The 27,331-nt window shown below is 61.6% G+C and overlaps 4 protein-coding genes across 7 annotated transcripts; 3 read left to right on the top strand and 1 right to left on the bottom strand.

Annotated features, from left to right (window-relative positions):
- Window positions 1-694: 694 nt before the first annotated feature.
- Window positions 695-7,696, top strand: SEMA6B (semaphorin 6B). The gene is made up of 16 exons (XM_065745883.1): window positions 695-1,144; window positions 1,307-1,436; window positions 1,772-1,832; window positions 1,914-1,976; window positions 2,353-2,454; window positions 2,647-2,737; window positions 2,841-2,960; window positions 3,033-3,121; window positions 3,216-3,433; window positions 3,529-3,660; window positions 4,014-4,163; window positions 4,875-5,069; window positions 5,430-5,570; window positions 5,748-5,825; window positions 6,026-6,084; window positions 6,165-7,696. Exons 1-16 carry the CDS (start codon window positions 1,042-1,044, stop codon window positions 7,133-7,135), a joined length of 2,703 nt encoding a protein of 900 aa, XP_065601955.1. The 5' UTR covers window positions 695-1,041; the 3' UTR covers window positions 7,136-7,696.
- A 1,360-nt stretch (window positions 7,697-9,056) lies between these two features.
- LOC136054616 (perilipin-3-like) lies at window positions 9,057-11,482 on the top strand. Its single transcript, XM_065745927.1, has 8 exons — window positions 9,057-9,091; window positions 9,216-9,259; window positions 9,336-9,534; window positions 9,611-9,693; window positions 9,766-10,006; window positions 10,452-10,633; window positions 10,711-10,815; window positions 10,888-11,482. Exons 2-8 carry the CDS (start codon window positions 9,218-9,220, stop codon window positions 11,353-11,355), a joined length of 1,320 nt encoding a protein of 439 aa, XP_065601999.1. The 5' UTR covers window positions 9,057-9,091; window positions 9,216-9,217; the 3' UTR covers window positions 11,356-11,482.
- A 14-nt stretch (window positions 11,483-11,496) lies between these two features.
- LOC136054617 (perilipin-3-like) lies at window positions 11,497-14,489 on the top strand. Its single transcript, XM_065745928.1, has 8 exons — window positions 11,497-11,525; window positions 12,309-12,369; window positions 12,542-12,737; window positions 12,815-12,897; window positions 12,969-13,266; window positions 13,387-13,577; window positions 13,654-13,776; window positions 13,854-14,489. The coding sequence occupies exons 2-8, from the start codon at window positions 12,316-12,318 to the stop codon at window positions 14,193-14,195; spliced, it is 1,287 nt and encodes a 428-aa protein (XP_065602000.1). The 5' UTR covers window positions 11,497-11,525; window positions 12,309-12,315; the 3' UTR covers window positions 14,196-14,489.
- Window positions 14,490-15,022: 533 nt separating this feature from the next.
- Window positions 15,023-25,485, bottom strand: HDGFL2 (HDGF like 2). 4 transcript variants are annotated; one of them, XM_065745903.1, is made up of 16 exons: window positions 25,389-25,485; window positions 23,678-23,754; window positions 23,459-23,597; window positions 21,485-21,664; window positions 21,107-21,226; window positions 20,871-20,942; window positions 20,396-20,543; window positions 20,109-20,184; window positions 19,714-19,999; window positions 18,875-18,969; window positions 18,278-18,348; window positions 17,858-17,928; window positions 17,332-17,433; window positions 17,028-17,241; window positions 16,234-16,363; window positions 15,023-16,013 (listed from the first exon to the last, which is right to left on the bottom strand). In XM_065745903.1, the coding sequence occupies exons 1-16, from the start codon at window positions 25,458-25,460 to the stop codon at window positions 15,935-15,937; spliced, it is 1,932 nt and encodes a 643-aa protein (XP_065601975.1). In that variant the 5' UTR covers window positions 25,461-25,485; the 3' UTR covers window positions 15,023-15,934. The 4 variants fall into 4 exon arrangements, with proteins under 4 accessions (XP_065601975.1, XP_065601976.1, XP_065601977.1 ...); XM_065745904.1 differs by having other exon boundaries at window positions 21,107-21,220; XM_065745905.1 differs by lacking the exons at window positions 23,459-23,597; window positions 23,678-23,754.
- Between the last annotated feature and the right edge of the window lie 1,846 nt (window positions 25,486-27,331).

Genomic DNA, 27,331 nt, shown 5'->3' with positions numbered 1-27,331 from the left:
GTTGTGTTGGGTGTCCCCAGAGCTGAGTGGGATGGGGACAGTGCCAGCTCTCACCCGGGACATGACACCATGACACTGCACGGAGCACGAGGACAGAACTGGGTCTCATCCAGCAGCTCTGTCACCGAGAAGGGGATGGGGACAAAGCTGTGTCACTCCCTGTGACACCGCAGAAGGGAGCGGGTCGGGACTCAGTGTCCCCTGTCCCCTCTCAATGTCACCCTCCATCACTCTCTGCGAGGAGGGCGATGGTTGGATGGCACCCACATCCCTGCTCACCGCCCTCGCCAGATTGAGAATCAATTAAATCGCCTCCTGTTAATTACCCAGCCCTACCCCATTCTGTGTCACCCGCAGGCGCGCAGCGGGGACGGCACCAGTGCCCAGAAACAATGGGGGTTGGTGACAGTGGTGGCACTGGGGCTGTGCTGCTGGGGGGTGTTTGGGGTTGATTCCCCCCCCCCCTACTTTCCCACTAATCCTCCAAGGCAGCGTGATTGCATTTGGGACGGGGAGAAGGCAAGTGGCAGCTGCAGAGCTGCAATGGGGGATCCTTCTGCAGGGCGGCCGTGCTCCCTGCACCCTGTGTCCCTGTCTGCATGTCCCCACGTCCCCATCTCCGTCTCCCCGCAGCCGGGAGCTCAGGTTGCACTCAGGTTGCTCCCAGTTTGTACCCAGCAGCTCCAGAGCGGGGCTGTGCAGGCGCTGGGAGCTGCTGGAGGAGGGTGTGGGGGCAGCTTTTCCCAGCATATTTGGAATTCTTCAGCTGGAGAAGGACTCACTTCCCCCATCTCCCAGGCACACCCCTGGTCCCACACTGCTGGCTGCTGGCACCGACCCAGCCCCAGCATCCTGAGCCCTCACCCTTCACTTCAGAGGTCCCCCCCACCACCCCCAGCCCCAACGAGGCACCCCCGTGAGCACTGTCAATGGGTTTGGGGTTCAGGTGGGAGCACAGAGGGGAGGAAGCCGGGTGCTGCCCCCTCCCACCTCTCCCCTATCCGCAGGTGCTGTGGGCGCCTGCCTGCACCAGGGGTGATAATGTGGCCCCCCCTCGTCCTGCTGCTCCTGCTCACAGCAGAGAGGACAGCTCACGGCACCTTCCCCGAGGAACCCAGCCCCATCGCCGTGGCCAACGAGGACTGTGAGTGCCTGGGGAGGTGGCCAGGGGAGCACAGACAAACACAGAGAGGGGACGGGGCTGGGGGGCTTGGGGTGCTCTGTGAGTAGGGTCCTGGCCTGTTGTGGGTCTGGGGGGGGGGGGGAGGGGCTGTGTGTGATGCTGTCCCCCTCCCGGTGTCCCCAGATGTGAAGCACTATGCTGTGTTCGTGGGCCATGGCAGCAGCCGGCCGGGCGGCCCCGAGGGTGGTGGCACCGAGCGCCTCAACATCCAACGCATCCTCAAAGTCAACCGGACCCTCTTCGTCGGAGACAGGTGTGAAACATGGGGTCCCCAACCTCAGCACCCCTCACCTACCCATGGGCCCCGTCATTCCTGCCCAGGGGCCCTCCTGGCACCCAGAAATCTTCCCCAGCCTTGGAGTTTGGACACCCCAATCTCACGGCAGGGTGCTGTTGGGTGCCTCAATTCTATATCCTGGGAGTCTCCGGGCTGGCCGTGCCCCAGTGATGCTCATTGCCCACCCCACACCATCCCCAGAGGGCAGAAGGGCTGAGCACGGAGCCCACAGCCCCACACTGCAGGGCGCATCCCTGGGGTGCCCCCAGGCACCTGTGAGGTTGTGACATCCGTGTCCTCCCCCCCCCCAGGGACAACGTCTACCGCGTGAGCCTGGAGTCCACTGCTGGCAGTGAGATGCGCTATCACCGGGTAAGGGCCGACCCCCGGGCTCTTATGGGGCACTGGGGGGGGATCTGCTCTGGCCCCACATTGGATTTTCTGCCCCCACAGAAGCTGACGTGGAGGTCGAACCAGCACGACATCAGCATCTGCCGGATGAAGGGGAAACACGAGGTATGGGGGTGGGGTCCATGCCCTGCGAGCCCCCCTCACCCTCCTGCATCCCACGTCACGTGTCACCGTCCCCCAGTGTCACCCTGTGCCTCTCGGCTCCCTGCCAACGCTTGTGTCAACTGTGATTTATTGGACGCTGGTATAATTGGGTTTGTAATTAATTATTTCTGGCCCGGTGATCAGAACAGACACGTCTCATAATCTGTGAGAAATCCAATTTCCAGGTCCTGTCCGTGCCCCCTGGGGCTGCCCCCACCCCCAGCCCGGCCTCTCACAGTCAGGGGGGCAGAGGGGACCCCTCCACCCCGGGGCTGTTTTGGGGGGCTGGTGTTGGGGATCAGATGCAGAAGTTGACGGCCCCCTCTCTCTGGCACAGGCAGAGTGCCGAAACTTCATCAAGGTGATGCTGGTGAGGAACCAGAACCTGCTCTTCGTGTGTGGCACCAATGCCTTCAACCCCATCTGTGCCAACTACAGCGTGAGTGCCCCGCTGCCGCCGGGCTGGGACGGGGCTGGTGGGTGTCAACGGGGACAGGAGCTCTGCAGAGGAAAGCGTGAACCTTTGGGGGTGTCCTGCTCCCCAGGAGGGCGATGCCATTGCCCACACCCCGCTGCCTGATATTTACCCCCCACTGCAGCCACGCTGACAGCCCCGTGTTGCCCTCTGCAGATGGACACGCTGGAGCCCATTGGGGACAACATCAGCGGCATGGCACGGTGTCCCTACGACCCCAAGCACGCTAACGTGGCACTGTTCACAGGTCAGTGCTGACTCAGTGGGGACCACCGGGTGGGCACTGCTCCTCTGGGTGCTCTCTGTGCTCTGGCTCCATCCCCGTGCCCATGCCTGTGTCTCCCGTGCAGGGGGGATGCTGTTCACGGCCACGGTGACGGATTTCTTGGCCATCGACGCCGTCATCTACCGCAGCCTGGGGGACAGCCCGACCCTGCGCACCGTCAAACACGACTCCAAGTGGTTCAAAGGTGCGTGGCACCGCTCCCTGTCCCCTTCTGCTCTGGCCTGGGGCAGCCCTGAGCCCGTTGCTGTCCCCGCAGAGCCCTACTTCGTGCACGCGGTGGAGTGGAAGAGCCACGTCTACTTCTTCTTCCGGGAGATCGCCATGGAGTTCAACTACCTGGAGAAGGTTGGGGAGGTCCCTGCGGTGACCCGAGCCTAAGGGACACCTGGGAACTGTCCCTTTGTCCCTGCAGCTGGGTGGTGACAGGCATCCCTTGTAGGTGGTGGTGTCTCGAGTGGCTCGGGTGTGCAAGAACGACATGGGGGGATCGCAGCGGGTGCTGGAGAAGCAGTGGACATCCTTCCTCAAGGCCCGGCTCAACTGCTCGGTGCCGGGTGATTCACACTTCTACTTCAACGTCATCCACGCCGTGACGGATATCCTGGAGCTCAACGGGCGCCCCGTGGTGCTCGCTGTCTTCTCCACCCCCACCAACAGGTTGGCCCTACAGAGCCAGGCTGGGGAGTGCCCCGTAGCGGTGGGGATGTGGGGTTGGGTTGTGGTGTTCACCCCACAGCTCATCATCTCGCCAGCATCCCCGGGTCAGCTGTGTGTGCCTTCGACATGACTCAAGTTGCTGCTGTCTTCGAGGGACGCTTCCGGGAGCAGAAGTCACCCGAATCCATCTGGACACCCGTACCTGAGGACATGGTGCCAAAGCCCCGGTGAGTGAGCGACCCATAGGGACAGCGGGGGGGGGGGTGGCAGGGAGGTGGGGAGAGGGGCAGGGATGAGGACGGGAGTGGCCAGGGCTGGTGGGGAGGGATCGGAATAGCAGAATTGGAGGAGTTGGAAGGGACCTCTGGAGGTCCTCCAATCCAACCCCGATGGGGATGGGGATGGAGAAAGGGACGGGAGTGAGGACGTCAGGAAGCGGCGTGGGGGTGGAGACTGAGACAGTATCAGCAGAGCTGAGGACAGGGTGGACATGGGGCTGGGGACGGGACTTGGGGACAGGACCGGGCCGGGGCTCAGGCACGCAGTGGCAGTGCTGAGCTTTGCCGTGCCGTGGTGTCAGACCCGGGTGCTGCGCTGCCCCGGGGATGCGCTACAACTCCTCCAGCACTTTCCCCGACGAGATCCTCACCTTTGTGAAGACGCACCCGCTGATGGATGAGGCGGTGCCGTCCTTGGGCAACGCGCCCTGGATTGTGCGCACAATGAGCAGGTGAGTGTGCGGGAAGGATGGGACCCGGAGGGGCTGCAGAGGGGTCCCCGGCACAGAGCAGGGGGGAGTGGCTGCTTTTGGGGTGCACGTGTGGATGTGCGTGCACGGCCGCTCCCAGCTGTGCCCATCCATGTGCCCCCAGCACGTTGCTGCCTCCAGCACTGCCCCTGCATGGGAGAGCGCCATGAGAACTGATAAATGTCATCAACTTTGCAGCTGGGATTGTCTCATCCTAATTAAATCTGCCTTAATTGCTGTTTGATGGGGAATTAATCGAGCTGCGCTCTCGGGCCACGGCCTCCAGCCAGCAGGACAGCACAGAGGGCTGAGGATGGGGACATGGGGCTGGGGACAGGCATGTGGAACGGGGGCTGGGGACCATCTGGGGTTCTGCAGGGGGTGAGGGGGACCAGGGCTGGATCCCAAGTGGGGTCAGGGCTGGGGACTATCTGCAACCAGAAGGGAATCCAAGCAGGATCTTATGTGGGCTCTGGGATGGGTTTGGGATGGGATCTGGAATGGGTTTGGCTGCATCGTGGTTGGGATCCAGGCCAAGCCTGCCTGGGATTTGGACTAGTTTCCATGTGGGATCTCTGCTTTCCCCTGCATTCCCTGGTGGTCCATGCCCTGGGGTCCAGCTCCCATCCTGCCTCTGTGGGACACGTGGGTTCCTGCTGCCCCCGACACCCCCACTGTGCTCATGCTGTGCAGGTACCAGCTCCGCAAGATTGTGGTAGACAACGCAGCAGGACCGTATCACAACCACACCGTGGTCTTCCTGGGCTCCAGCACAGGCACCATCCTCAAGTTCCTCATCCATCCCAACGCCACCAGCAGCCCCACACCTGCAGCCCCCGGCAGCCAGAGTGTGTTCCTGGAGGAGTTTGAGACCTACCAGCCTGGGAGGTGGGCTGTGGTGGGGGGAGGGGGGGGGTGGGTGGATGGATGGATGGATGGATGGATGGATGGATGGATGGATGGATGGATGGATGGATGGATGGGTGGGTGGGTGGGTGGGTGGATGATGTGTGGTTGGATGGGGAGATGAGCTGGTAGATGGATGGATGGGTGGGTGAACGGGCAGATGAATGGATGGATAAAAGGAACAGATCAGAAAGATGCAAGGGTTAGATGGGTGGTGGGATCGGTGGGACGGGTGTGTGTATGAGACAGGGGCAACGGGTGAGCTCCCTTCTCTGGACCAGCCTGCATCAGGGCAGGTGGGGACAGGAGCTGGGGCTGCACTGACCTCTGCCCCATCCCCAGATGTGGCCGGGACACGGAGGATGAGCGGCGACTCCTGGGCCTGGAGCTGGACAAGGCAGCTGGGTCCCTGCTGCTGGCCTTCCCCCCCTGCGTGGCCAGGGTGCCCGTGGCCCGCTGCCAGCAGCACTCGGGCTGCATAAAGTGAGTGATGAGAGGGCAGGGCTTGCAGGAGGGCTTGTGAAAGGACAGAGGGCTTATCGTGAATCTGCTCTGCACTGGTGTTGAGCTATGAATATTTCGGCATAGCCAGGAGCACCGATGGGGAAAAGAAAGTCCTGTGGGGGCTGGGGGTTTCCTGACCTCTCTGCTCCCTGCCAGGAACTGCCTTGGGAGCCGGGACCCATACTGTGGCTGGACACCTGAGGGCTCCTGTGTATTCCTGGAGCCCAGCCCCAGGTAATGCTGGCTGGCCCGAGTGGACTCCTAGAGGGGGACATCGGGATTTCAGGGTCTCCCCAGAACCTGTGAACCTCGAGCCACATCAGCTCCTCCAATTCCTCTCACCACTGAGACCCAACAAACTCATCAGCAGCTGCAGCAAGCTGGGTGCCTTTTGGAGACCGACTGACCCCTCCTTTTTCTGCACTCCCCCACAGGACAGCTTTCGAGCAGGACATCTCTGGTGGCAGCACATCGCACCTGGGCGAGTGCGAGGGTGAGTGCGGCACGGGCTTGGGGCTCGGGGACGTGGTGGCACGTCACGGCTGCCCCCTGAGCCCCCCTGCCCTCACCCAGGGCTGGTGACGGAGAGCTTCGTGGACGAGCCGGACGGGCTGGTGTCGGTGAACCTGCTGGTCATCTCCTCGGTGGCCGCCTTCGTCATCGGCGCCGTTATCTCCGGCTTCAGCGTGTGTTGGTTCATCGGCCACCGGGACCGCAAGGAGCTGGCACGGCGCAAGGACAAGGAGACCATCCTGGCACACAGCGAGTCGGTGGTGAGCGTCAGCCGCATGGGTGAGCGGCGAGCACGTGGCGGGCAGCCCGGCGCGCTGCTGGCCCCGCTGATGCCCAACGGCTGGCCCAAGGAGCTGGGCAAGGCGAGCCAACACGACCTGGACTCGGGCGTCCTGCCTACGCCGGAGCAAACCCCGCTGCAGCAGAAGCGTTGCCCCGGTGCCCTCCAGAACTGCACCTGGGAGCAGAGCCACAACATCATCAACGCCGCTCTGCGGGACCCTGGTGCCAGCGGCACGCGGCTGCACGCCGGCTCCGGCCGCTCTGCCCGCGGCATGCCCCTCTCCTGCCACGTCATCCTGGTGGACCAGGAGCTGGAGGCTGAACTCAGCGACTCCTCGGGTGATGGGCACTGGGGACGGGACCACCACGAGGGTCCCCGTACCCGACAGCACCCCCCAGCCGGCGCCCGCCGCCCGCCCCGGAGCTCCTACGGCGACTTTGGGGGCACCCCACGCCCCAGCCCTGACCGCCGGCGCGTGGTTTCGGCGCCCGGTGGGGAAGGGGGGGACTTTGTGGAGGGGCCTCCGTGGCACCCCGAGCAGCTGAACTTCAACGCCAACAACGGCACCCAACGCCCCGGTGCCCACCTCAAGAGGAACCACACATTTAACAGCGGCGAAGCGCCGGCGGGCGGCTACGGGCAGCACGGCACGGCCCCCCGGGCACACGGCGCGGGACCCCCCCGGGCACTCACGGACCTGCACCACCTCCTGCACTATGGCATGGAGCGGACTCCCTCGGGCAAATAGGAGCCCACCGCCCGGCTCGGCACCCGTGGACACTTTTCCTCCGCCGTGCCGTGGCACGGTGCCCCAGCTCCGTGAGGATGGCGATGGGGCTGAGATGCTGCATGGGGGATTGGCAGCCCCTGGGTTCCCGTGGGTTTGAGGTTTTCCCGTCCTGTTCCCGGAGCTGCACAGGTTCCTGCTGTCCCCGGCTGGATCGGGGCAGTGCCCCGTGCTCTGGTTGCTTTGCACAGGTTCTGGGTGTCTGTCGGTCTGGTCTCTTCCCCAGGCTGGACCCAGGGACTGCTGCGCCCTGGGCGGGACTCCCTGGGAGGCAGCAGGATGGACACACAGACACGGGCACAGCAGAGCAGTGCGGTGCCCTCTGCCCAGAGCCCCGCAGCCCCATCGGCTGTGCCCGGGCACCTTTAGGGACACCCAACCAGGACAGCACCCAACAGGGGATGCCATCAGGGTGCATCATCTGCCAGGGACTGGGCGAAACCTCTGCTACCCCAGCCCAGTGCCAGCAGGGAGCTGTCATCTGTCCCCCAACACCTCCACGCTCCCAGCACTCCGCTCCCCTCTCCTTGAAAGCACAGCTGGGCACTGGGGTGCAGGGGGCCGGGGGTGCCACCAAACCCACTCTCTGCTGGCAAAGGGTGCCCTTTTGGTGCCACTCTTGCCCCAGTTGCAGGTGGCACGGGGGTCAGTAGGGCTCTGCAGGACCGCGGGGCCGGGTGCAGGGATGCGGGCGCTGCAGGGCGGAGGGTGACTGGTCCCACGCTGTAAATAGGGTGCCAGGGCACCGCGGGCACCCCATCGCCCCGGGGCCGTTCATGCATGCGACAGCGGTAACGTCTCTGTATAACCCCGGAGCCCCGCAATAAACTTCTGTTTACAAGAGGTGATTCCTCCCCACCACCGCCTCCAGCGCTGTGCAGAGCGGTCCCTGAGCTTGTGGGGCGCAGGTTGGGGGACACGGGGCTGGACGGGGCCGTGGGGTGGGGGAGCATGTGGGGCCGTGGGGCCGAGAAAGGGGGACTGCAGCCCATCCCCTGCACGGGGGCACCCATGGGGTGGTGGTGGGGGTACAACCCCTGGGGTGATGGTGAGCTGCTCACCCACAGCACCATGGCACTGCTGGGTCACATCCTGCCACCACCGCTGCTGCTGCTGCCGGATTGTGCCCCCCCGGACAACGCAGTGCTCCCCACTGTCTCCTCTGGGTGACACTGAGCCACGGGGGGGCACACAGAGAGGGGCGTGGGGGGGCTGTCATGGGGCGGCGTGACGCAGGGACACGGGGACACCTGGCACGGGGACACTCAGGGTGGGAATACCCGGGGAACGGCGGCGGACGGACACCTCGCGTGGGGGCACAGGGCACGGGGTCACTCGGGACCGGGTCGCGGGCTGCGAGTCCCCGCGTGGCCCCGCCCCCACCTCCCACCAAAGTCCCGCCCCTCCCTCCCGATTGGCTGCGGAGCACCCCACCCCTTCGCTGATTGGCTCCCGCCTCGCTATGAACGTCTGGGAGGGGTTGGGGGAGGTGGGGGTGATCGCGACCGGGAATCTCGATCGTGACCGGAGTTCGCGATATCCCAACTCCCCCCCCCCCCTCCCTCGAAGTGAGTACGGCGCTGGGGCTCTGCAACAGCAGGAGGGCGGGAGGGAGGGAAACTACCGACGGGAGGGTCGGGGGGGTCCGGGGATGGGGGCGGTGGGGCACCGCGATGTCCCATGGGACCCCCAGGACCTCCTGGCAGCAGGGACCTCCACTCCAGCGCCCCCTAGGGACGCAGGGACCCCTGCCCCTCCCCCACCCCCTCCTCAGGGGCTCCCTCCCACAGGGACTTTTTCCACGCGGACCCTCCTGCACGCACCCCACGGGCGCGCCCACCCCGAGGTGAGGGGACACTGCCACGTCTCCACGTTTCCTCGGAGACCCAACCCCACTGCCTCCTGGTGGGGTGGGAGGTGAGCCCCAGCCCCATCCGCCCTCCTAAAGTCCCCACCTCCACCGGTTCAGAGATGCAACTCCCACTCGTGCCGTGAGTTTGCAGTGCTCAGCTCCACGCTCCCTTTCTCCCCCCCACTGCAGCAATGGCGGACGACAACGCAGCACCAGCACGAGATGAGCTGCAGGTAGGGCTACGGGGAGGGCCCGTGGGCTGGGGGCACCACGGGGTCCCATCTCGCTGTCCCCGTTGCCACCCCACAGCACAATGTGGTGACACGGGTGGCCAGCCTGCCCCTGGTGAGCTCTGCCTGCGGCATCGTGTCCAGTGCCTACACCTCCACCAAGGAGAGCCACCCCTATGTCCACTCCGTGTGTGATGCTGCCGAGAAGGGGGTGAGGACCCTGACAGCAGCAGCCATCTGTGGGGCTCAGCCCATCCTCACCAAGCTGGAGCCGCAGAGTGAGTGGGGCACCCCACGGGTCCGGGGCTGGGGGGTGGTAGTGGGGTTATACAACTGCTTTTTTTGGGTTTTTAGTTTCCGCCGCCAATGAGTACGCGTGCAGAGGGCTGGATAAGCTGGAGGAGAAGCTGCCCATCCTGCAGCAGCCCACTGAGAAGGTAATGTCCCTGTGGGGCAGGGTGGCCTCGAGTGGTCTGCCGGGACAAACTGCCCCGTTTTGTGTCCTCCAGGTGGTGGCGGGGAGCAGGGAGTTGGTGACGTGCGCGGTGATGGGTGTGCGGGAAGCGATGCTCCGTGCGCGCGGGGCGGTGCGGGGAGGCGTGGAGAGGACACGGCGGGTGCTGGGCTGCGGTGTCAGCACCGTGGTGAGCACCCGTGTGGGGCAGCTGCTGGCAAGTGGCACTGACAAAGTGCTGGAGAAGTCGGAGGAGCTGGTGGAGCATTACCTGCCCGCGACGGATGAGGAGCCGGGTGAGTGCCCATCTCCTTCTTTTGGGGGTGTCACCCCCTGTTGGGACTGAACCCCGTCCCCAGGGCTCAGCACTGCTCCGGTACTGTGAGTGCTGGGTGCCACGCTGGGGGTGTGGGCACTGCAGAGCGGCCCCCACCCCTCTGCCAGGGCAGTGCTGAGCCCTGCAGAGCCACCGTGACCCAGTGCACGGGGGAACGCGGAGCAGCCGTGGGTGAACTCTCACCTGGAAAGCAGAGAGCAAATATAGCCTGGTGCCACCAGCCTGCCTGCACCGGGTATTTATAGCTCAGCGGTGGGCAGAGCTGGCTCTGTGTCACCGCAGAGGTGACCGCAGGGGCAGAGGGGGCACCTCCCCATGAACGGGGGCCGAGCAACGCAGTGCTGAGGGCACATCCCAGCGGGATGCTCGGCACCTTGTGCATCTCTCACGCTGTCACCCCGCAGTGGATGGCACCGAGGGGACCTCACGGGAGCGGCGGCGGCGGCGGCAGAGCCGCATGGTGCGCGTGGGCTCCCTCTCTGCCACTCTGCGGCACCGCGCGCTGCGGCGGTCCCTGGGCGAGCTGCAGTGGGCCCGGCACAGTGCTCAGCAAGCCCTGAGCAGCCTGCACCGCATCATCGAGCTGGTAAGGCGGCAGCCGTCCATCCCCGCATCCTCACCCGGAGCACCGCGGCGCGCTCCTGGAGCTCTCCACCCTTTCAGATCGAGCAGGGCCGGCGTGGCGTGGACGGCTCATTGCACGGCGCCCTCCACCGCATGTGGTTGGAGTGGAGCCTGCAGGACGACGCGCCCGTGGAGGACCACCAAGTACGGGAGGGTCCCCCCGCAGTGGGGTGCAGGGCGTGCAGGCAGGGCTGTGCCCACAGTGCTGCTTTCCAGGTGGAGGTGAGGACCATGGCCATGCTGCGTGGGCTCCTGGGGCAGCTGCGAGCCGCCTGCGCCCACCTCCCCATCCGTGGGCTGCCCAGCGGCGTGCAGGACACGGTGGGGCACGTGAGGCACGGCGTGGAGGGATTGCACAGCTCCCTGTCCTGTGCTCGCTCCTTCCACGACCTGTCGGGCATGGTGCTGGAGCAGAGCCGGCAGCGGGTCCTGCAAGCACAGCTGAGCATCGACGAGCTGCTCGAGTACGTGGGGCAGCACGCGCCCCTGCCCTGGATCGTGGGCCCCTTTGCCCCCGTCCTCGTGGAGTACCCGGAGGACTGTCCCATTGAGATGGCCAAGTGGAACGGCTGCGTGTGCGTGGGACACGGGGTGAGCGCTGCGCCCGGTGACCACGTGGAGGAAAGCCAGCCCCGATGGGGCCGGGAGCAGGATGGACTCGGTGGTCCTGTGTGGGACCCGTGATGCCAGCAGGGGATGGTGGCAATATGGAAAACGCCCGTCTTGCCCGCGTCCCCCAGCCCAGGTGGCATCGGGATTTCTTGGCTTAGCAGATTTCGGAGCACGTGAAAGAGAAAAAGAGAGACAAAAACAAAAAACCGACCCCAAGCCATCGCTCTGTGCCTCACACTGAGGTGGGGGGGGAGAAAGGGGAGCGCGGAACACGGGGGGCTCCATCCGAGGGATGGGAGGCGGCCGAGTGTCCCCGGACTGTGCCCCGCCGTCGGGTGGCAGCGGACTTCAGCCCCGTTATCACCGCCGCCGCTTCCCACGGTGCGCGCACATCCCCACGTCGGGGGGGCAGCGGTGGGGGGTGGGGGGAGGGTCTGACAGCCACGGGTTGTGCTGCGGGGTGGGGTGGGGGGGTACTGGGAGCGCCGTGCAAGGAGGGGAACCGCCCCTCCGTTCCGCGGGGGGAGGTCTGGGCCGTCGGTCGCTGCACCCGGGCCGCCCCCGGTAGGGTGGGACCCGGTCACATGCGCACGGGGCGGGACCCGGGGCCATAAAAGCGGAGGGGGGAGCGGCCCCAAAAGGAGCGTCGAGCGTCGTGCCGAAGCGGTGAGTGGGGTCGGGGGATGTGGGGGTGGCCCGGTCCGAGCCCGGAGCTGCTGTGCCCCCCTGGGAAGCAGTCGCCATCGCCCCACAGTGCTGGGAGTGGGCGGGGACCGGGCCGCCCCATCCTGGGTGGGATCTTCGGGGGCGAACTGTGCGCGGAGCGGGACACCCCCCCCCCCCCATCCCCCCCCGTCCTGGGGTGTGCGACCCCGGGGTTCTGCCCCTGGGGAAAGGAAGGGACCGCCGGAGGGGGGGAGCAGCGTGGACTTCTCTCTTCCGGGATATTCAGCCCCCCTCCCCCCCACCGTGCAGTTTTTTGGGGTTGCCCTCCCCCGATCGGCCCCGCATTGCTTCCCCCGCAGCCCCGCCATGGCCGCGAGCGAGCACAGCACAGCGCAGCCCAAAGCTGAGGAGCAGCAGCAGGTCAGTGGGGTGGGGGGATGGGGATGGGGGCTGTGGTCGCTGCTTTGAGCTGTCCCAGTCCGGGCTGGGCTGCGGGGAGGGGGAGCGACCCACCCCATCGGTGACCCCATTCCCAACAGTGAGGGACGTGGGGCTTTGTTGTGCTCTCACTGACCCCCATTGCCACGCACAGAGCATCGGGACACGGGTGGCCAGCCTGCCCCTGGTGAGCTCTGCCTGCGGCATCGTGTCCAGTGCCTACACCTCCACCAAGGAGAGCCACCCCTATGTCCGCTCCGTGTGTGATGCTGCCGAGAAGGGGGTGAGGACCCTGACAGCAGCGGCCGTCAGTGGGGCTCAGCCCATCCTCACCAAGCTGGAGCCGCAGAGTGAGTGGGGCACCCCACGGGTCTGGGGCTGGGGGGTGGTAGTGGGGTTATACAACTGCTTTTTTTTGGGTTTTTAGTTTCCACCGCCAATGAGTACGCGTGCAGAGGGCTGGATAAGCTGGAGGAGAAGCTGCCCATCCTGCAGCAGCCCACTGAGAAGGTAACGTGGGGTGTGCAGTGGGTTGGGATCTGCCCCAGCGCTGCCTACCAGGGCTCTGTCGTTCCCTCCAGCTCATCTCGGACACCAAGCAGCTGGTGACATCCACGGTGACGGGGGCCAGGGATGTCCTGACCTCCACCGTGGCTGGAGCCAAGGATGCGGTGAGCAGCCGTGTGACGGGCGTGATGGATGTCACCAAAGGGGCCGTGCAGGGCAGCGTGGAGCTCACCAAGTCGGCGGTGAGCAGCGGCGTCGCCACCGTCATGGGCTCCACCATGGGCCAGATGATGGTCAGCGGGGTGGGCTCTGTGCTGGACAAGTCTGAGGAGCTGGTGGACCACTACCTGCCCATGACAGATGAGGAGCTGGGTAAGGACCTGGTGGCAGTGTGTGGAGATAGGGGAATCAGAGCCCAGATGGAGCGGCACTGGCTCTATGTGGAGGTTGGTGGGAGGGCAGGGGCCCAGCTGACTGCTTCCTTTCCCCTAGCCAAGCTTGCCACGGCCGTGGAGGGCTTTGAAGCAGAGCAGCAGAAGCAGCAGCGGAGCTACTTCGTGCGCCTGGGCTCGCTGTCAGCCAAGCTGCAGCACCGTGCCCTCCAGCACTCCCTGGGCAAGCTGCAGAGCGCACGCTCCAGCAGCCAAGACGTGCTGGGCCAGCTCCAGCGTGCTCTCGACCTGGTAGGACCATCCCCATCCCCACTGCTGCCACGGGGCTGGGGTCAGCCACCCACCCCCTGCTCTGCCCCCGCCACAGGTGGAGAACCTCAAGCAAGGTGTGGACCAGAAGCTGCAGGGAGGGCAGGAGAAGCTGCAGCAGCTCTGGTTGGAGTGGAGCACCAAGCAGCCCGGCGGTGGCAAGGAGCTGGTGCCACCAGGGGTAGGCAGAGGGCAGGAGGTCCCCAGGGCCACCTCAGCTTCTCTGCAGTGCTCACCCCACCTTTTCCCCCCACGCAGACGGTGGAGTCGGGCGCCCTGGCCCTGCTGCAGGGCTTGGCTCAGCAGCTGCACAGCACCTGCCAGCCCCTGGTGTGCAGCCTGCAGGGCCTCCCTGCTGGCATCCAGGACAAGGCAGCACAGGTCCGGCACAGCGTGGAGGAGCTCCGTGCCAGCCTGAGCTCGGCCACCTCCCTGCAGGAGCTGACGGGCAGCGCGGTGGCACGGGCACGTGCCCACGCTACCAAAGCCCGCGAGCTGATGGATGAGCTGGTGGAGCACGTGGCACACAACACGCCCCTGTCCTGGCTGGTGGGGCCCTTTGCCCCTTCCACGCAGCAGGAGCAGAGCGTGCAGGGGTAGTGGCAGCCCTTGGGGGGAGGATGAAAGCGGTTGCAAGCTGAAATCAGAGCTCCTACTAACCCCTCCTTGCCTGAGTACCCATTAACTTCCCTCCCTCCCTGTCCTGGGTGTCTTCTTGGCCAGAGCTGTGCCAGCCAAGTGCCTTAGCTTCCCCCAGTGCCTATGGCTGCCCCAGCCCTTGCTGGCCAGCTCTCTGTCCCTTTGGCCACCACTTGTCACCTTTGGTGCCTTCAGGCCCTTGCTCTCTCCATCGGAGTGGGTGGGTAAAGCAATAAACTCATTTTGGTTTTGCAATGGTCTAAGCCTTTTTGGGGGAACTGGGGCTGGTGGGGTTGGGAACCTCAGTTTCACCTCAAGATCTGCCCTGCTCATCTTGCCCCTATTTCCAGTCCTTCCTGAGGCCTCTACTGGAAGGAGAGCACATGGCCTTCCAATAGTGGCACCAGCATCTGGTGCTGTGCAGAGCCCGTAGATAAGGACCAGGGACTGCCCAGGAGGAGTACAGACCTCCAGGTGTGATCTCACAGCACCCGTGTGGGTTCACAACTTGTATCTGACTTCAGCTCACCCGTGGCACCAGTGATACCCCAAGCCCTTTGCTGGGATGACGCATGGCTTGGCCTGAAAACTGGGCAAGATGGAAACAAGGTTTATTTGGGTTTTGTTTATGGAGGGGTGTGGAACATGAAATGAACACTGGAAAAGAGCACAGACTCCCCAGGGTACGGTTACAGCAACACCAGCCTGGGATCAGGGCACACCACCCCGTGTTGGCACTGCCCACCCCATGGCACAAACAGGACACGAGGACGCAGCATCTGGTTGAGCTGGGAACATCTTTATTTTACACGTACAAAAGCTTCAGATTGTTGCAAAAGAGCAGAAAGACAGACAGACAAACGAACAAGATGCTGCCCAGCACAAGGCAGGATGCTGCCACTGGTGAGTCCCCCAGCTGAGACAGGGGGAATACATAATCTTACTGTGCTTACCCAAAGCCAGCCCTGCTGCAGCTGCTGGAGCACAGGGACCAGGCTCCAATAGCTGCAACCAGCTAGAGAGAACATCACAGGAGGGAGAAAAGGGCTCAGAGCAGCAGGGTGAGGATCTCCCAAAGTCCTTGTGTCCCCTCCCCAGCAGAGCTGCACCCAGTGCCATCACTGGCAAATGAAGAACAGAGATTGGGAGTGCAGCCAGGTCCCACCATCACTCCCCCTGGGGACAGCTGCACCACAGCAGGGACAGGGCCAACTTTGGGTGCTCAGCCCTGCTCAGGGCCCAAGGGAACGGGGACCCCTGGGGAATTGCTCTGGTCCCAGCCCGGGGCAGGGACAAAGGGATGAGGGAGAGCTCCCGCCCACCCCTAGTCACAGTCAGCGATGCCTTAAGAAATAGACACTATGGCTCTTTGTGTTTTTCATTAAAAAACCCTTTATATTCATTTCATGTCGGTTGAAATCACAAGAAGTAAGGAAGGGAAGGGGGGGGGGGGGGGGAGAGGGAAGAAAAACAAAAAATGGGGGACAAATACAGACAAAACAGCACAGTCTCCCCCCACGTTCAGTGCTTTCACGGGGTTGGGGGCACAGGACAAGACCTAAGACATCAGCTACTGTGTGACTTAGTGAAGTAACGTGAAGATGGGCAAGGCAGAGGCCAGCCTCCTTTGGGAGCAGGTTGCATGGCCCCTCCACATCCTCCTGCAGGCAGTCCCACGTGCTCAGCTCTCTGCCTCCTCCTCAGCTCTCCTCTGCATCATCCACAGACTCTGACTCCCCACGAGCCCTCTCCCGTTCGCCGCTAGGATAATCCTGCACGCTGCAAGGAGAGCACAGGCATCACCTCAGCCAACATCTCCCCTGCCCCTGCTCCCAGCATCCCCTTCCCAAGCCAGGAGAAGCCCTACAACCCACAAAATCCCCTATAAATGTGGCCAAACAGGAGCCCGGCTTCCTGCAGAGCTGAGGCTGGGTGGATGTATGGTGATGGTGGATGCCAAGGAGCTCCTCCATGCTGCATTTGCCCCTCATCCACTCACTTGTTCTGAGCCTCCTCAGTAGATGCCTCTGGCTCTCCAGCTCCTGGCCCTCGGCTTTTGTCTCGTTCCTGCTCCTCTGTGCCCTCCGTTTTTTGGGACAAGGATTCACCATTCACAGGACCTGACAAGTCTGCAGAGAAGAGAAGGTTGGGACACTTGGGCTCCTGGGGCAGATCTCACCCACCCCACCCGAGGGGCAGGGTAGCACCAGCCCACAGCACCACAAGAGCTATCAGAATGGTCCTAAAGGCTCAAGTGCCCAAACCCAGAGGCTGACATCAACATGGATTTCCCCTGCTGTCCCCTCTAGGAAGGCTCTTACACCATTACTGGGATGTGCCCAGCCAGACACTGACTGCTGGGCACACAGCCATGAGGCAAAGGAAGATCCCAGTCAGCAGCTGCCTGTGCAAGAGCCCAAGCAGGCCTGCAAGGGCGTCTCCACATTCCTTTATCTCCCTGGTGCCCTGGACCACAGCTCAAGGAGTGAGCCTGGCCCAAAAGCTGTCCCAGGGGCACTCAAAACCAGGGTGTGGGCACTGAGGTTGCCCTCTGCTCTTACTGCCGCGGCTGTTTGATATTCAGCCCACAAAGCGTTGCTTAAAAATGCAGTCTCTACACTCTGTGAGGGAAGCTGGGGTGAAACTGCCCCCTTCTCCAGGCAGCTCCACAGCCTGACACATGAGCTAGACACAGGTCCACAGGGGGATCAGCTGTACCCTGAGCACAGTCCTGGGATTGCTACACACCCTGACAAGGCAGGGAACCGCCCCAAGATGTGCAGGGCACATTACCAGCATTCATTTCCTCTTCTCCCTTCTCATTCTGCGTCTCCCCTCCTGACAGCTTCTCCTGGCCCTTCTCCACATCCCCCTTCTCCTTCTCAGGCCCAGCTTTGTTGGCCTTCTGGATTGCTTCCATCTTTGGTCCCAGGACACGCGACTTCAACCGGGTGTAGACTTCAGCAGCTTTCTCCATCACGTCCTTGTTTGCTTTATAGCGACGGATCTGCAACAGAAGCAGGGACACCCTCGGAGCTGTAGCACCCTAAGCAGGTTTGTGCCCTCCAGTGGATGCTCAATCCTCCACCTCCCCTACCTTCTTCAGGGTAGCCACCACATCAGTGTGTTTCTGGAGGATGTGAGAGGTGACCTGGAGTGCTCCCAGCTCCTCTAATGCATTCAGGCACCGCTTGATGTCCTGCAAGGATGGCACCAAGATCAGAAAGTGCTTGGAAGTCTCTCTGTGGATTACATCTGTCTCTGCACAGGCATGAAGGAATGAATTGGGAGCCCGAGGGACTCCATCTGCTAAATCTCTATGGTTTTTTCAGCAAAACTCTGTCTCAAGGAAGAAATACTGCAGCCCCAACTCCCCTAGCTCAGCTCAGGTGAGAGGACAACCACCCCCCACTCGTGGGGACAGGAATGGGAAGGGTAGAACTAGCCCTGCCAGCTCCCAAGGGGGTAACTAAGGCAGGCTTGAGCTCTCAGTGGGCACCCAGGACCAGCACTGATATCCCACTATATCAAGACATCTGCCTCAAGCAGCTGCCAGGACCTACGTGGTGCCAAGGACACAACCAGGGGCCTCCCAGGCCAGGCCAGCGTGCTCGAGCACTCACCGGGTTATCCACCTTCAAGGCAAACTTGATCTCACTGTGAAGTTTCTGAAGTTTCTCTTCAACTGTGGGCTCTGGAGCAGCAAGAGATAGGCCAACGTATCAGGTCAGCAGCAGGGAGCATGCTACTACCCAGGACCTCCCCCCCAAAATGGGATTGGTTTCTTCCCATGTCTCCAAGGCTGAAAGCAGCCTCAGGGGCCTCTCTGAGGAGGGTGTGCCAGAGCTGGCAGGAATGTAGGCAGGAAAGTGGTCTCCACACACCCTGTAAATACTTTCCAACATGATGCAGGGACCACAGCCGTGCTGGAAAGGCACTGATCCCAGCTGAGATCCCTCCCCAAGCTCCAGCTGGTAAAGGAACCAGCCCTGGCTCCTTTCTCTCCCTTCTGTGGCTTCTCTCAAAAGCAATCGCTCTCTCACCCTTTTTCTTCTCCATCCTCCTCTCAGGGATCAGGTCAGACTTCTTCCGGCCTCGTTCCACTTTCGAAGGTCTGTGGGGAAAGAAAGAAAAGAGCTCATTCAAGGGATGCCTGCAGGTGAAACCACCTGCCTGTTGCTGGGCAAGCAAGAGAGGTGATGGCTCATGCCAGTACATCCTCCAAACTGCTCAACAGCGTGAGTCCTGCCACACTCCACCCATGCTTGCAGACACATCTCTAAGCTCACACAAAAGCAGGAGCTTTGAGACAGCAGCTCCCCCATGCCCCAGCTTCCCAGAACTGCAGAAAGGCAGAATGCAAAGCAAGGTGTCCAGAGATACCCCAGGGATCTTCCCCTCTGTGGGATGGAAAAAAAGCAAGGGAGCTCAGCCTGGTGCCATCCAGACACCTCCATCAGCCCCTTCAGCTCTAGGAGAAAGGAGAAAAGAAATCTCTCCATGGGTGCTGCTGTCACAGACAGCTCCACAAGGATGTTCATCTCCACTCCAGAGTCCTCAGAAGGGTCTGGGCAGCAGCAGAGCAGCAGACCTGTCCCCAGAAGAAAAGAGCATTGAGTGCAGGGAGGGGAGATGCTGACTTGTTCCGTGGTTTCTCCTCTGCTCGGCCTCTCTTCTCCTTCTGATTCTGTTTCCTTGACAACTCTGAGGGTTGCTTCTTTGCTGGCTTCTTTACCTGAAAGGAGAGAACAATGCAGCGAGAGCAGACTGCAGCAGAGACCACCTCCCCCCCCCAACCACTGCAGGAAGGCGACAGTGCCATGGCCTGCTCTGGTCCTCCCAGTTCCACATGGGCATAATCCAGAAAATCTAGCAGCCAGCACCCATGACATCACTGCTGCAAGCCACAGGCAAGCAGCACCATGGGCCTGGGTGCAGGGCTGTCCCCAGCACAAGATGAAAAAAGACTTAGGTTACAGCATAGCCATCTGCTGCTCCAGAAGTAAATATTCTGGTACTTAAAGCAGCCCACCCAGCCTGCAATACCTGCATGCCTGTGTGGGCAGACCCACACTTCCTTCCAGACCTCAGATCTGTGTGAGGCTTTCACAGCCCAGCTCTACACAGAGAAACAGGCATCAACCTGAAATAGTGACCCTGCCTCTGCCAGTGAGGAAGCACAGCTGCCAGAAGCCCTCTGCAACCTTTCTTAGTGCTTCAGCCAAGCCTCACTAACCCTTTCCATTAACCTGCAGAGCAAAATGATGACTGTGGTGGGAGGGAGAGCATCACAGGGATGCAAGCTGGATGGGACCTCCAAAGCTCAGGGAACAGCTGCCCTAGGGATCCATCCCTTTCCTGCAACTCCAGGGTAACAGAAGACCACGGCAGCACGTCACTGCTGCTCCTGGAGGCCCCTGCTGACCTGGCAAGGAGAGGGTGGGTTGTCATTTGACACCAGCTCTCCTCCTGTACTCACCTCTTTCTCCATCTCCAGCTCAGAGTCTGAGGAGGATGGGGCCTTACCCCGACCCTTTCTTCCCTTTTTGGCCACTTCATCATCTGCACTACTGTCACTATCTGAGTGTGCCTCCTCGCCCTTCTCTGCCTTCTCCTTCCTTTTCTCTTTCTCCTCCTTCTCCTGCTCCCGGAGCCGACGGATCTCTTCCTCTTGTTCCCTCTTCCTCTTCTCCTCCAGCTCCCGTCGCCTTTCTTCATCTCTCCTCTTCCATTCACTGATACGGTCCACATCACTGTCACTATCACTACAAAAAACAAGAGCATGTCTGGAACCCTTGCTGTGAGAAGGGAGGCCAGGGACTCCCCCCAGCCCAGCAGGTGACAGCACCCCAACCCCACTGCAGCTGCTCTCACCTGTCACTGCTGGAGCTGATAGGGACACGCTCAAGTTTTGGTTTTCTGCCACGGGGTTTGGGAGGGGGTTTCTCAGCTGCAAGACAAAAGGGAGATGTTCAGCAGGAGCTTCTTGTGAAAAATGCCCCACGTCGGGAGGTCAGGGGGTGCTCAGACATGCCTTAGATGCTGCCCAAAATAGAAGGGGACCCCAGAACCTCAGGAGCACCGAATTTCAGGTGCTCTCCAGTACCCTGAAGAAGGCAGCAGTGGCTCAGTCACAGCAGGTGAAGTCTCCTTGGTGTTACCTGGCTTTCTGCCCCGTTGAGGCTTTTTAACAGACACATCGGAGTCCGAATCGGAGTTGGAGTCTGACTTGGTCATGTCCACAGTCGCGTTTCCCATTTCTGAGTCTGAGTCCACTTTGGAGTCAGAATCGGAGCCAGACTCCACTTTCTGTAGGTAAAAAGTGGGGTTGGATTTGGGAACTGGGAGCAGCTGACACCCCCAAAAGCAGCAACGCAGGGCCCAGCCAGATCACTGAGACAGAAGCAGGGTCTCTTCTGCCACTGGACCTACACCCAGCCCACAGCAGATCCCTCCTGCCCCAAGTCCTCCAGGCAGCACAGAGCCCAGCCTCCCTCCTCAACAGAGAAGCCACCCCCTGCACCTTCCTAGACAGACCCAGGTGCTGGCAAAAGCCAGATCCCTCATCACCCAGAGAGTCTGGAGGAGAGTGAAGTAGCAGTGTATAGCAACAAACCACTTCTGGGGTCTTTTTACCTTTTTCTTCCTTCCCCCTGCAGGCATCCTCCGGGGAGCCCTGGCCACTGGCTTCTTCTCGGGAGTGAAGTCCTGAGGGAAAACCCAGATGTTAAGAAATGGGGAAAGGTCTCGTAAAGGTGAAGCCAATCAGCTCCTCCAGGCCCTGATTCAGTGCCACTGGCTCCATAGATAGTGCTACCCTTCCAGTAGCATCCTGCCAGCCTCCATACAAGCACGTCCCCAAACTGTCTCACCTGGTCACTGTTTTTTTCTGACTCAGAAGACGTTTCTGAGTTCTCCTCTTCTGACAGGGAGGGGCTGCCCTGATCTTCACTTGAAGATTTCCGAGGCCTTTTTGCCACTGGCATCTGATACTCGAGAAGCAACAACGTGAAATGTCCAACCCCAATCCTCCCACAACAGAAAGGGAGCCCTGGCCAGGAAGGGGTTGTCCAGCTCTCCCGGATCAGCCACGTGCACTCAGAAGAGATGTGCACCAGGACTTGACCACTTCACAAAGCACAACACCTGCAAGACCCCTGAACACACACTGGGCCCCACTATCACACAACAGCCCCCCCGACCCCAGACTGGGGCAGCCCCACATCCCCAGTGCCTCAGCCCACACTCACTTTCATTGCCAACGATTTTCGCTTGAGCCTGCTGTGGTCACTGCCTCGATCTGAGTCTTCATCACTTTCCATTTTCTCTGTGGTGACTGCAGCCATGGCAGCATCTTCCTCATCATCACCAGCATCACTTCCTCCCATCGGGTCATTCTCAGGGATGTCACTGTCAGAGGAGCTCGCAGGCTAAAGACAGTGGAAATAACAACTGTGTTATTGCACCAGGAGGCCTGTGGTGTGCCAGCCTGGAGAAAAGGGGCACAAAAGGGTGACAAGCAACGAACAGCAGCATTGAGCAGAGAGGAGCACACACAGAAGAGCAAAGGTAAGGGGCCCAGCAGGAGCCAGGGCCACTCAGCGTGGTTCTGGGGCAGGAGGACAATATCACACAGACCCTGAATGAGTGTGCTGTTGACCCCCTTCTAATTTCCCTGCACCCCTTCCCCAAGGCCCATTCCACACCACCCCATGACCACCAGAGACACCTTCCCTCCAGCTCCTTCAGCTCAGCTCCACCTACCACTTCATCACTCCCCTCCCCAGCATCCTCATGCTCTGCCAAAGACCCCTGGAGAAGCCTGAGATTGACAACCCCCATGCGTGAGTGGACCCCAGCCTTCCTCTGCCTCGCAGGTGCCAGGGAAGCAGGGCTGGGTAGCACGCTTCAGCCCTTCCTCCAGAAGCTCAGCTCAGGCCAGGCCTCTTCCTTCTCATATGGTTTCTCCACACGGCATGCCACACGCCATCCCCAAGAGGCCCAGCAGCACTGCTGCCTCCCAGTTGGGATCTCTTCCATCCTGTTCCATCACTCCACACAGAGAACATCTCCCAGCTTCTCATCAGCCCGCCATGAGGTTTCCTCACATTGCATCCAAGGGGAAGAAAGCTCCCAAGCTGCTTCTTCTGGGCTCTTCCATTCTTTTCACAGACAGCAGGACCAGCTGCCCCTAGAGCCAGGATTCTTCCAGCACTGGAGCCTTGCTGCTGGAAAGACCTTCATCATTTTGACTTTTCTTGACACCTTGCTTCAGTCAGGACTCAGAATCGAAAAGACCTCTGCTTCGGTTTCTTCTGTGAGACCTGTGGTCTCGTTGGGATCTTTGCCATGGCCTCAATCACAGCAGAGCCTTCAGGAATGAGTTTCTTAAGTCTGCTGGAAGTTCACAGTGGTGCTGAGCAATCTCTTGAACAGAAGGTGCTGCCTTCCTCACCATCGCCATCCTCCCGCCCACCACTACATACAAGCAAAGCTGCTCTCCAGGTTCTCAAAGATCTCCAGGACCTCACCTTATCTACAATTGCATCCTTGGATCCAGCCTTCTCCCACAGCTACTCAAACCACAGCTCCTCTCCTGCGCTGCCAGCAGCACATCTGAGCCTGCCTACCTCCAGACCATCTCATCTTCATAGCTCACCTTCAAAACCTTCCTCTGCCTCTTCAGACCAACTGCCTATGAAGCTGCTTTGGACGCCTTCTTTGAAGATCACTATACAATAAATTGTATCACACAATAATGGTTACAAAACGCCCCTCGTACACATGAACAGTTGACAGCAAAGAGCTGTTCCCCAGCCTGCTCCGAAGGAGTGATCAGTGGCTTTTGGCTCAGGACCTCGGAAATGGATGAAGAGAGGGACTGCACACAGGTCCACGAGCCAGGGACCAGCAAGCCTCCATTCTCACTCCGACAAAGAAATCCTCTGTGGCTTTGGGCAAGGCACACACAGCACAACCCTGTTTGGCCTCAAAGATGGGGCGGAGGTGCCTACCTCGCAGAGGACAAGGAGGGCCGACTCACCGAAGGGAGAGGCAGGAAGGGGGAAGCTATTTCAACCCGAGAAAGCCAATCTGCGAGACAGAAGCGCAGAGACACCACAGCAGTGACAAGCAGAAAAAGGAGGAGAGCGACTTGGAGGAAAGGAGAGCTGGAGGCAGCCCGGATCCTTGCTGACCCCCCGCCACACGAGGCCCGCACTCACCGCAGGGGCACTGTAACTGGCATGAGGGTTGTTCTGGATTTCCCACAATCCCTCGTTGAAGCCTTTTCTCTTGTTTGGTTTCCCATATTTGTCCTTATACTTTTCATAGGGGAACAGGTCTTTGGGGCCCAAAAAGGCGCTGGAGAGAAACAAAGCAGAGGTGAGCCCAGAGCAGAAGCAGCAGGGCAAAGCCCAGAGAGGGGGCGAGGCAGCGCTTACGTCTCGTGAGTGCCGAAGAAGAAGATGGGGTACTTGTTCGGCGGGGGTTTCACAGCACCATCCGCGATGTCATCGATCTGAAAGGAAACCCAAAGCAGGAGGTGGTCAGAGAGAGCGGCTTGGGCACATCCTCTGCAAGGCACATTAGCCCCGGCTAGCAGCGTCGGACTCCAGCACACACACACACTTGGAGGCAAGCACGGCAATAAAGCACCCGGACAGGGAACTTGCTACGCACAGAGTCCTAATGCAGCGTTACGGTCAAGCGGGAGCTCTAGAAGAGGAACAGAAGGGATCCGGCACAGATGTTTTATGGCTAGAGCTGGGCACGAGGGCCATGGCACGTGCCCCTCGTCGGGATGCGTGGGAAAGCCCCTCCAGCCCAGGGGTGGCAGCTCCAGCAGGTGGCCTGAAGGTCCCTCCTGGCTGCAGACAGGCCACAGGCAAAGCCCAGCTGCCAGCAGGACACACGGGCACCCCCGTCTTCTTCCCAACACGCCGCACTGGCTCCGGTGCCCTTCGGTCTGCTCCACACGGTCTGGGGCACAGGCGGGAGCCTCGGGGGCACCCCCACACGCTGGGGAGTCTTCGAAAGGAGCGTTCCCAAAGGAGCAGCCAGCTAAAGCAGGAGATGCTGTGGGCAATGCGAGCGCCCCGCTGGAAGGGCCGAGTCCTCTCGGCGCTGGGCCCCAGCCCCACGTCGCTGCAGGGCTTGGCATCCCAGATCTCCTGGCGTGGCGCAGCCAAGCAGTGTTGTCTCCAGCACCCGGTCCTGCACAGCACCACTCACCACCGGACCGACCCACAGAACCCTCACACCCGTAGCACCGCATCGAGCCCTGCACGCCCCACATCGGGGCCACCGTTCGAGATGGAGACGCACGGTGCTGCCCACCGGGACGGCCATCCACACCACGTGCACCTCACTGCCCCTCACCCTGCACAACAGCACAGCTCCCTCTGCTCCTGCACCCTGAGAGCTCACAGTTCCCTGCGTGTATCTGTGTCACCACAACAGCTCGAAACCCAACGCTGCCCCAGCAAAGGGCGCTGCCCCACAGCAGCTCTGCCCTCATCCCTCCTCCTGTTGTCCTCTGAGCGCGCGGGGCTGTGCAATGCAGTGGGAGGATGAGGCTGGAGGTGGAAGGATGGGGCACGGGACGGGTACAGCCCCAGTGGGGACCCAGGCAAAGAGAACAGGGCAAAGTGGAGGTCCTTCTCGAGTGGTACCCCATCCCACTCAAGGTTGAGCCTTAACCCACGCATCCATACAGCACCTCAGCCCCTCGCTTTGGCCCAAGTGCCAGCGTGGAGCCCCAGTGCGAGCTCAGGGCCTCCGTTCCCATTCAGCCCAAGCACCAGCGCGGGTCCCCACGGCGGCGGGGACACAGCCCCACGCACGGCAATGGGGCGGCATGGCAGAGCGGGGACAGCTCCCGAGCAGATCCCCATCCCCGGCGGGGATCACCCCTCGGTGCAGAGTCCCCATCTGCCCCCCCGGCCCCACAACCGGCACTCAACGCGGGCCCTCAGCTCCCGCTCAGCCCAAGCACAGCGCGGGGCCGCAGTACCGGCCCTCCCCGGACCCCGTCCCGTTACGAGCGGGGCCATAAGGGACTCGTGCTGCGGACGGCGCTCCGCCCCGAGCCCCGCTGCCCCGGGGCGGCCTTTCCAGAGCCCTTCCCCTCTCGGCGCGGCTCCGCGAGCTCACCCGGGCGGGCCAGTGCGGGTAACCCTTCATCTTGGCGAAGACGAGGTCTCCGGGCTTGAAGCTGTGCGGCATGGCGGCCGCGGGGCGGGGCGGCGGCGGAGGCCCAGGCCGCGGGCAGCAGCAGGCAACGGGGCGGGGACGGCCCGGCCCGGCCCGCAGGATGTCCCGCCCCTCCCGCTATCCCGGCTTCTGTTGGCTGATTGCAGTGCCGCTCTGTCGCCTCGGCCAATGGGAAGGAGCGAGGGCACGGCGGGATAACGGGATTGGGCCGCGCCTCCAGGGTGGGGGCGAAGAGGGGTATGGGCGGGACGCGGGGCCCGTGGGGTCGGGGGTCGCGCGATTAAAGGGGGCAGGGGCTGTGGTTTGGGGGGCGTGGGCTGTCCGGAGCCCCCGTGGCACGGAGGTCAGCAGTTTGGGGGGGGGGATAAAAAGCGATCATCAGCCGTCTCGCTGGGGGCAGAAGTGCAGCTCTTAAAGCCTGAGCCCTCTGAGACGTGGGCTGGAGCTGAGAGGTGAAATCCCATCAGAGCTGGGCTGGGGGGAGCTGGGGGGCATCCCTCAAGCACTGCAGCCACGAACCTGGGGGAAGGTTATGCAGGAAAGGAGCGGGAAACACGCAGAGGAATTAGACCTGAGTTCACAACCTATGATTCAATGGCCTTTGGTAAAAACTTCTTTGCTTTCACTTAAACTAAACCCACTCAGCCAAATCCGTCTGCCCGCAACTTCATCCTGCTTCAGCTCAGCTTTTAAGTTGGGTTTTATATCAATCTCAGTGAGAAACTGCAATCAAATGGAAACGAGCGGCTGCACGCGACGCTGTGACAGCCTGAGCTGTGCGGGTAAGGGTGAGGCTGTTACCAAACACAGCCCACACGTGTCACAGGGATTACCTGCAGAGCAATTACACCTCTGGGAGAGGCGAGTGAGAACAAACCACGGGTTGAGTGTGCTGTGTTCCCTGCAGCACTGCTGGGGAGTGCACGGCTGCTTTGGTGGTGAGGGGAAATGACTGCAGGCTGCGTGGAAGGAAAACACGGAGGTGTGGCAGGAGCAGGCAGCAGCCAGGGATCAGTGTTATGGGGACAGAGTTACCTGGGACAAAGAAGCTGCCCCAAACAGCATCTGCTGCTGTGCCCCTAGGGGAAGCTGTGCTGCATCCTGAGCTGCATCCGAAGCAGAGTGGCCAGCAGTCATGGAGGGGATCTGCTCCTCTGCTCTGTGCTGGGGAGATCTTACCTGGAGCACTGCATCCAGATGTGGAGTCCTCGGTGCTGGAGAGATGCAGATCTGTAGAAGTGTGACTGTAGAGGAACAGCTCGCTGCGAGGACAGGCTGAGAGCTGGGGCTGTGCAGCCTGCAGGAGAGAAGGGCTGAGTGCTGCCTCTCAGAACCTAAAGGGGCTGTAAGAAATGGGGGGATGGTCTTTAGCAGGGTCTCTGTGCTAGGACAGGGGAAATGGTTTCAGAATAAGAGAGGGGGGATTTAGAATGGATATAAGGAAATAGTTTTTTAATATAAGGAAGCACAGGTTGCCCAGAGAGATGGCGGTGCCCTGGAGACACTCGGGCTCAGGCTGGATGGGGCTTTAAGCATCTGATGGGGCCGTGCATGTCCCTGTTCATTGCAGGGAGTGGGACCAGATGGCCTTTAGTGGTCCCTTCCAACTCCAACCGTTCTGTATTTCTGTGTCCAGGCCCAGTTTGCCTACCCATGGTGGTGCTTACAGCTGTTATCACGACACAGCAAACCCCGAGTTGGAAGGGACCCACAAAGATCATCGCATCCAACCTCAGTGTTCGCACAGCTCCACCCAAACCCTATGGATGTGCTCCAGCAGCTCAGGGCCGTACCCACCGCCCTCCAGTGCAAAACCTTTCCCTGACCCAGCCCCAACACAACTCTGTGCTGTTCCCTGGGGCCAGAGGGCAGAGCTGAGCGCT

Source organism: Cyrtonyx montezumae, unplaced genomic scaffold, assembly GCF_038088225.1.
Source record: "Cyrtonyx montezumae isolate F1298 unplaced genomic scaffold, pur_monq_1.0 scaffold_39, whole genome shotgun sequence".
NCBI lineage: Eukaryota > Metazoa > Chordata > Aves > Galliformes > Odontophoridae > Cyrtonyx > Cyrtonyx montezumae.
The sequence above is the reverse complement of the archived record's forward strand: the minus strand, read 5'-3'. Positions and strand labels throughout refer to the sequence as shown.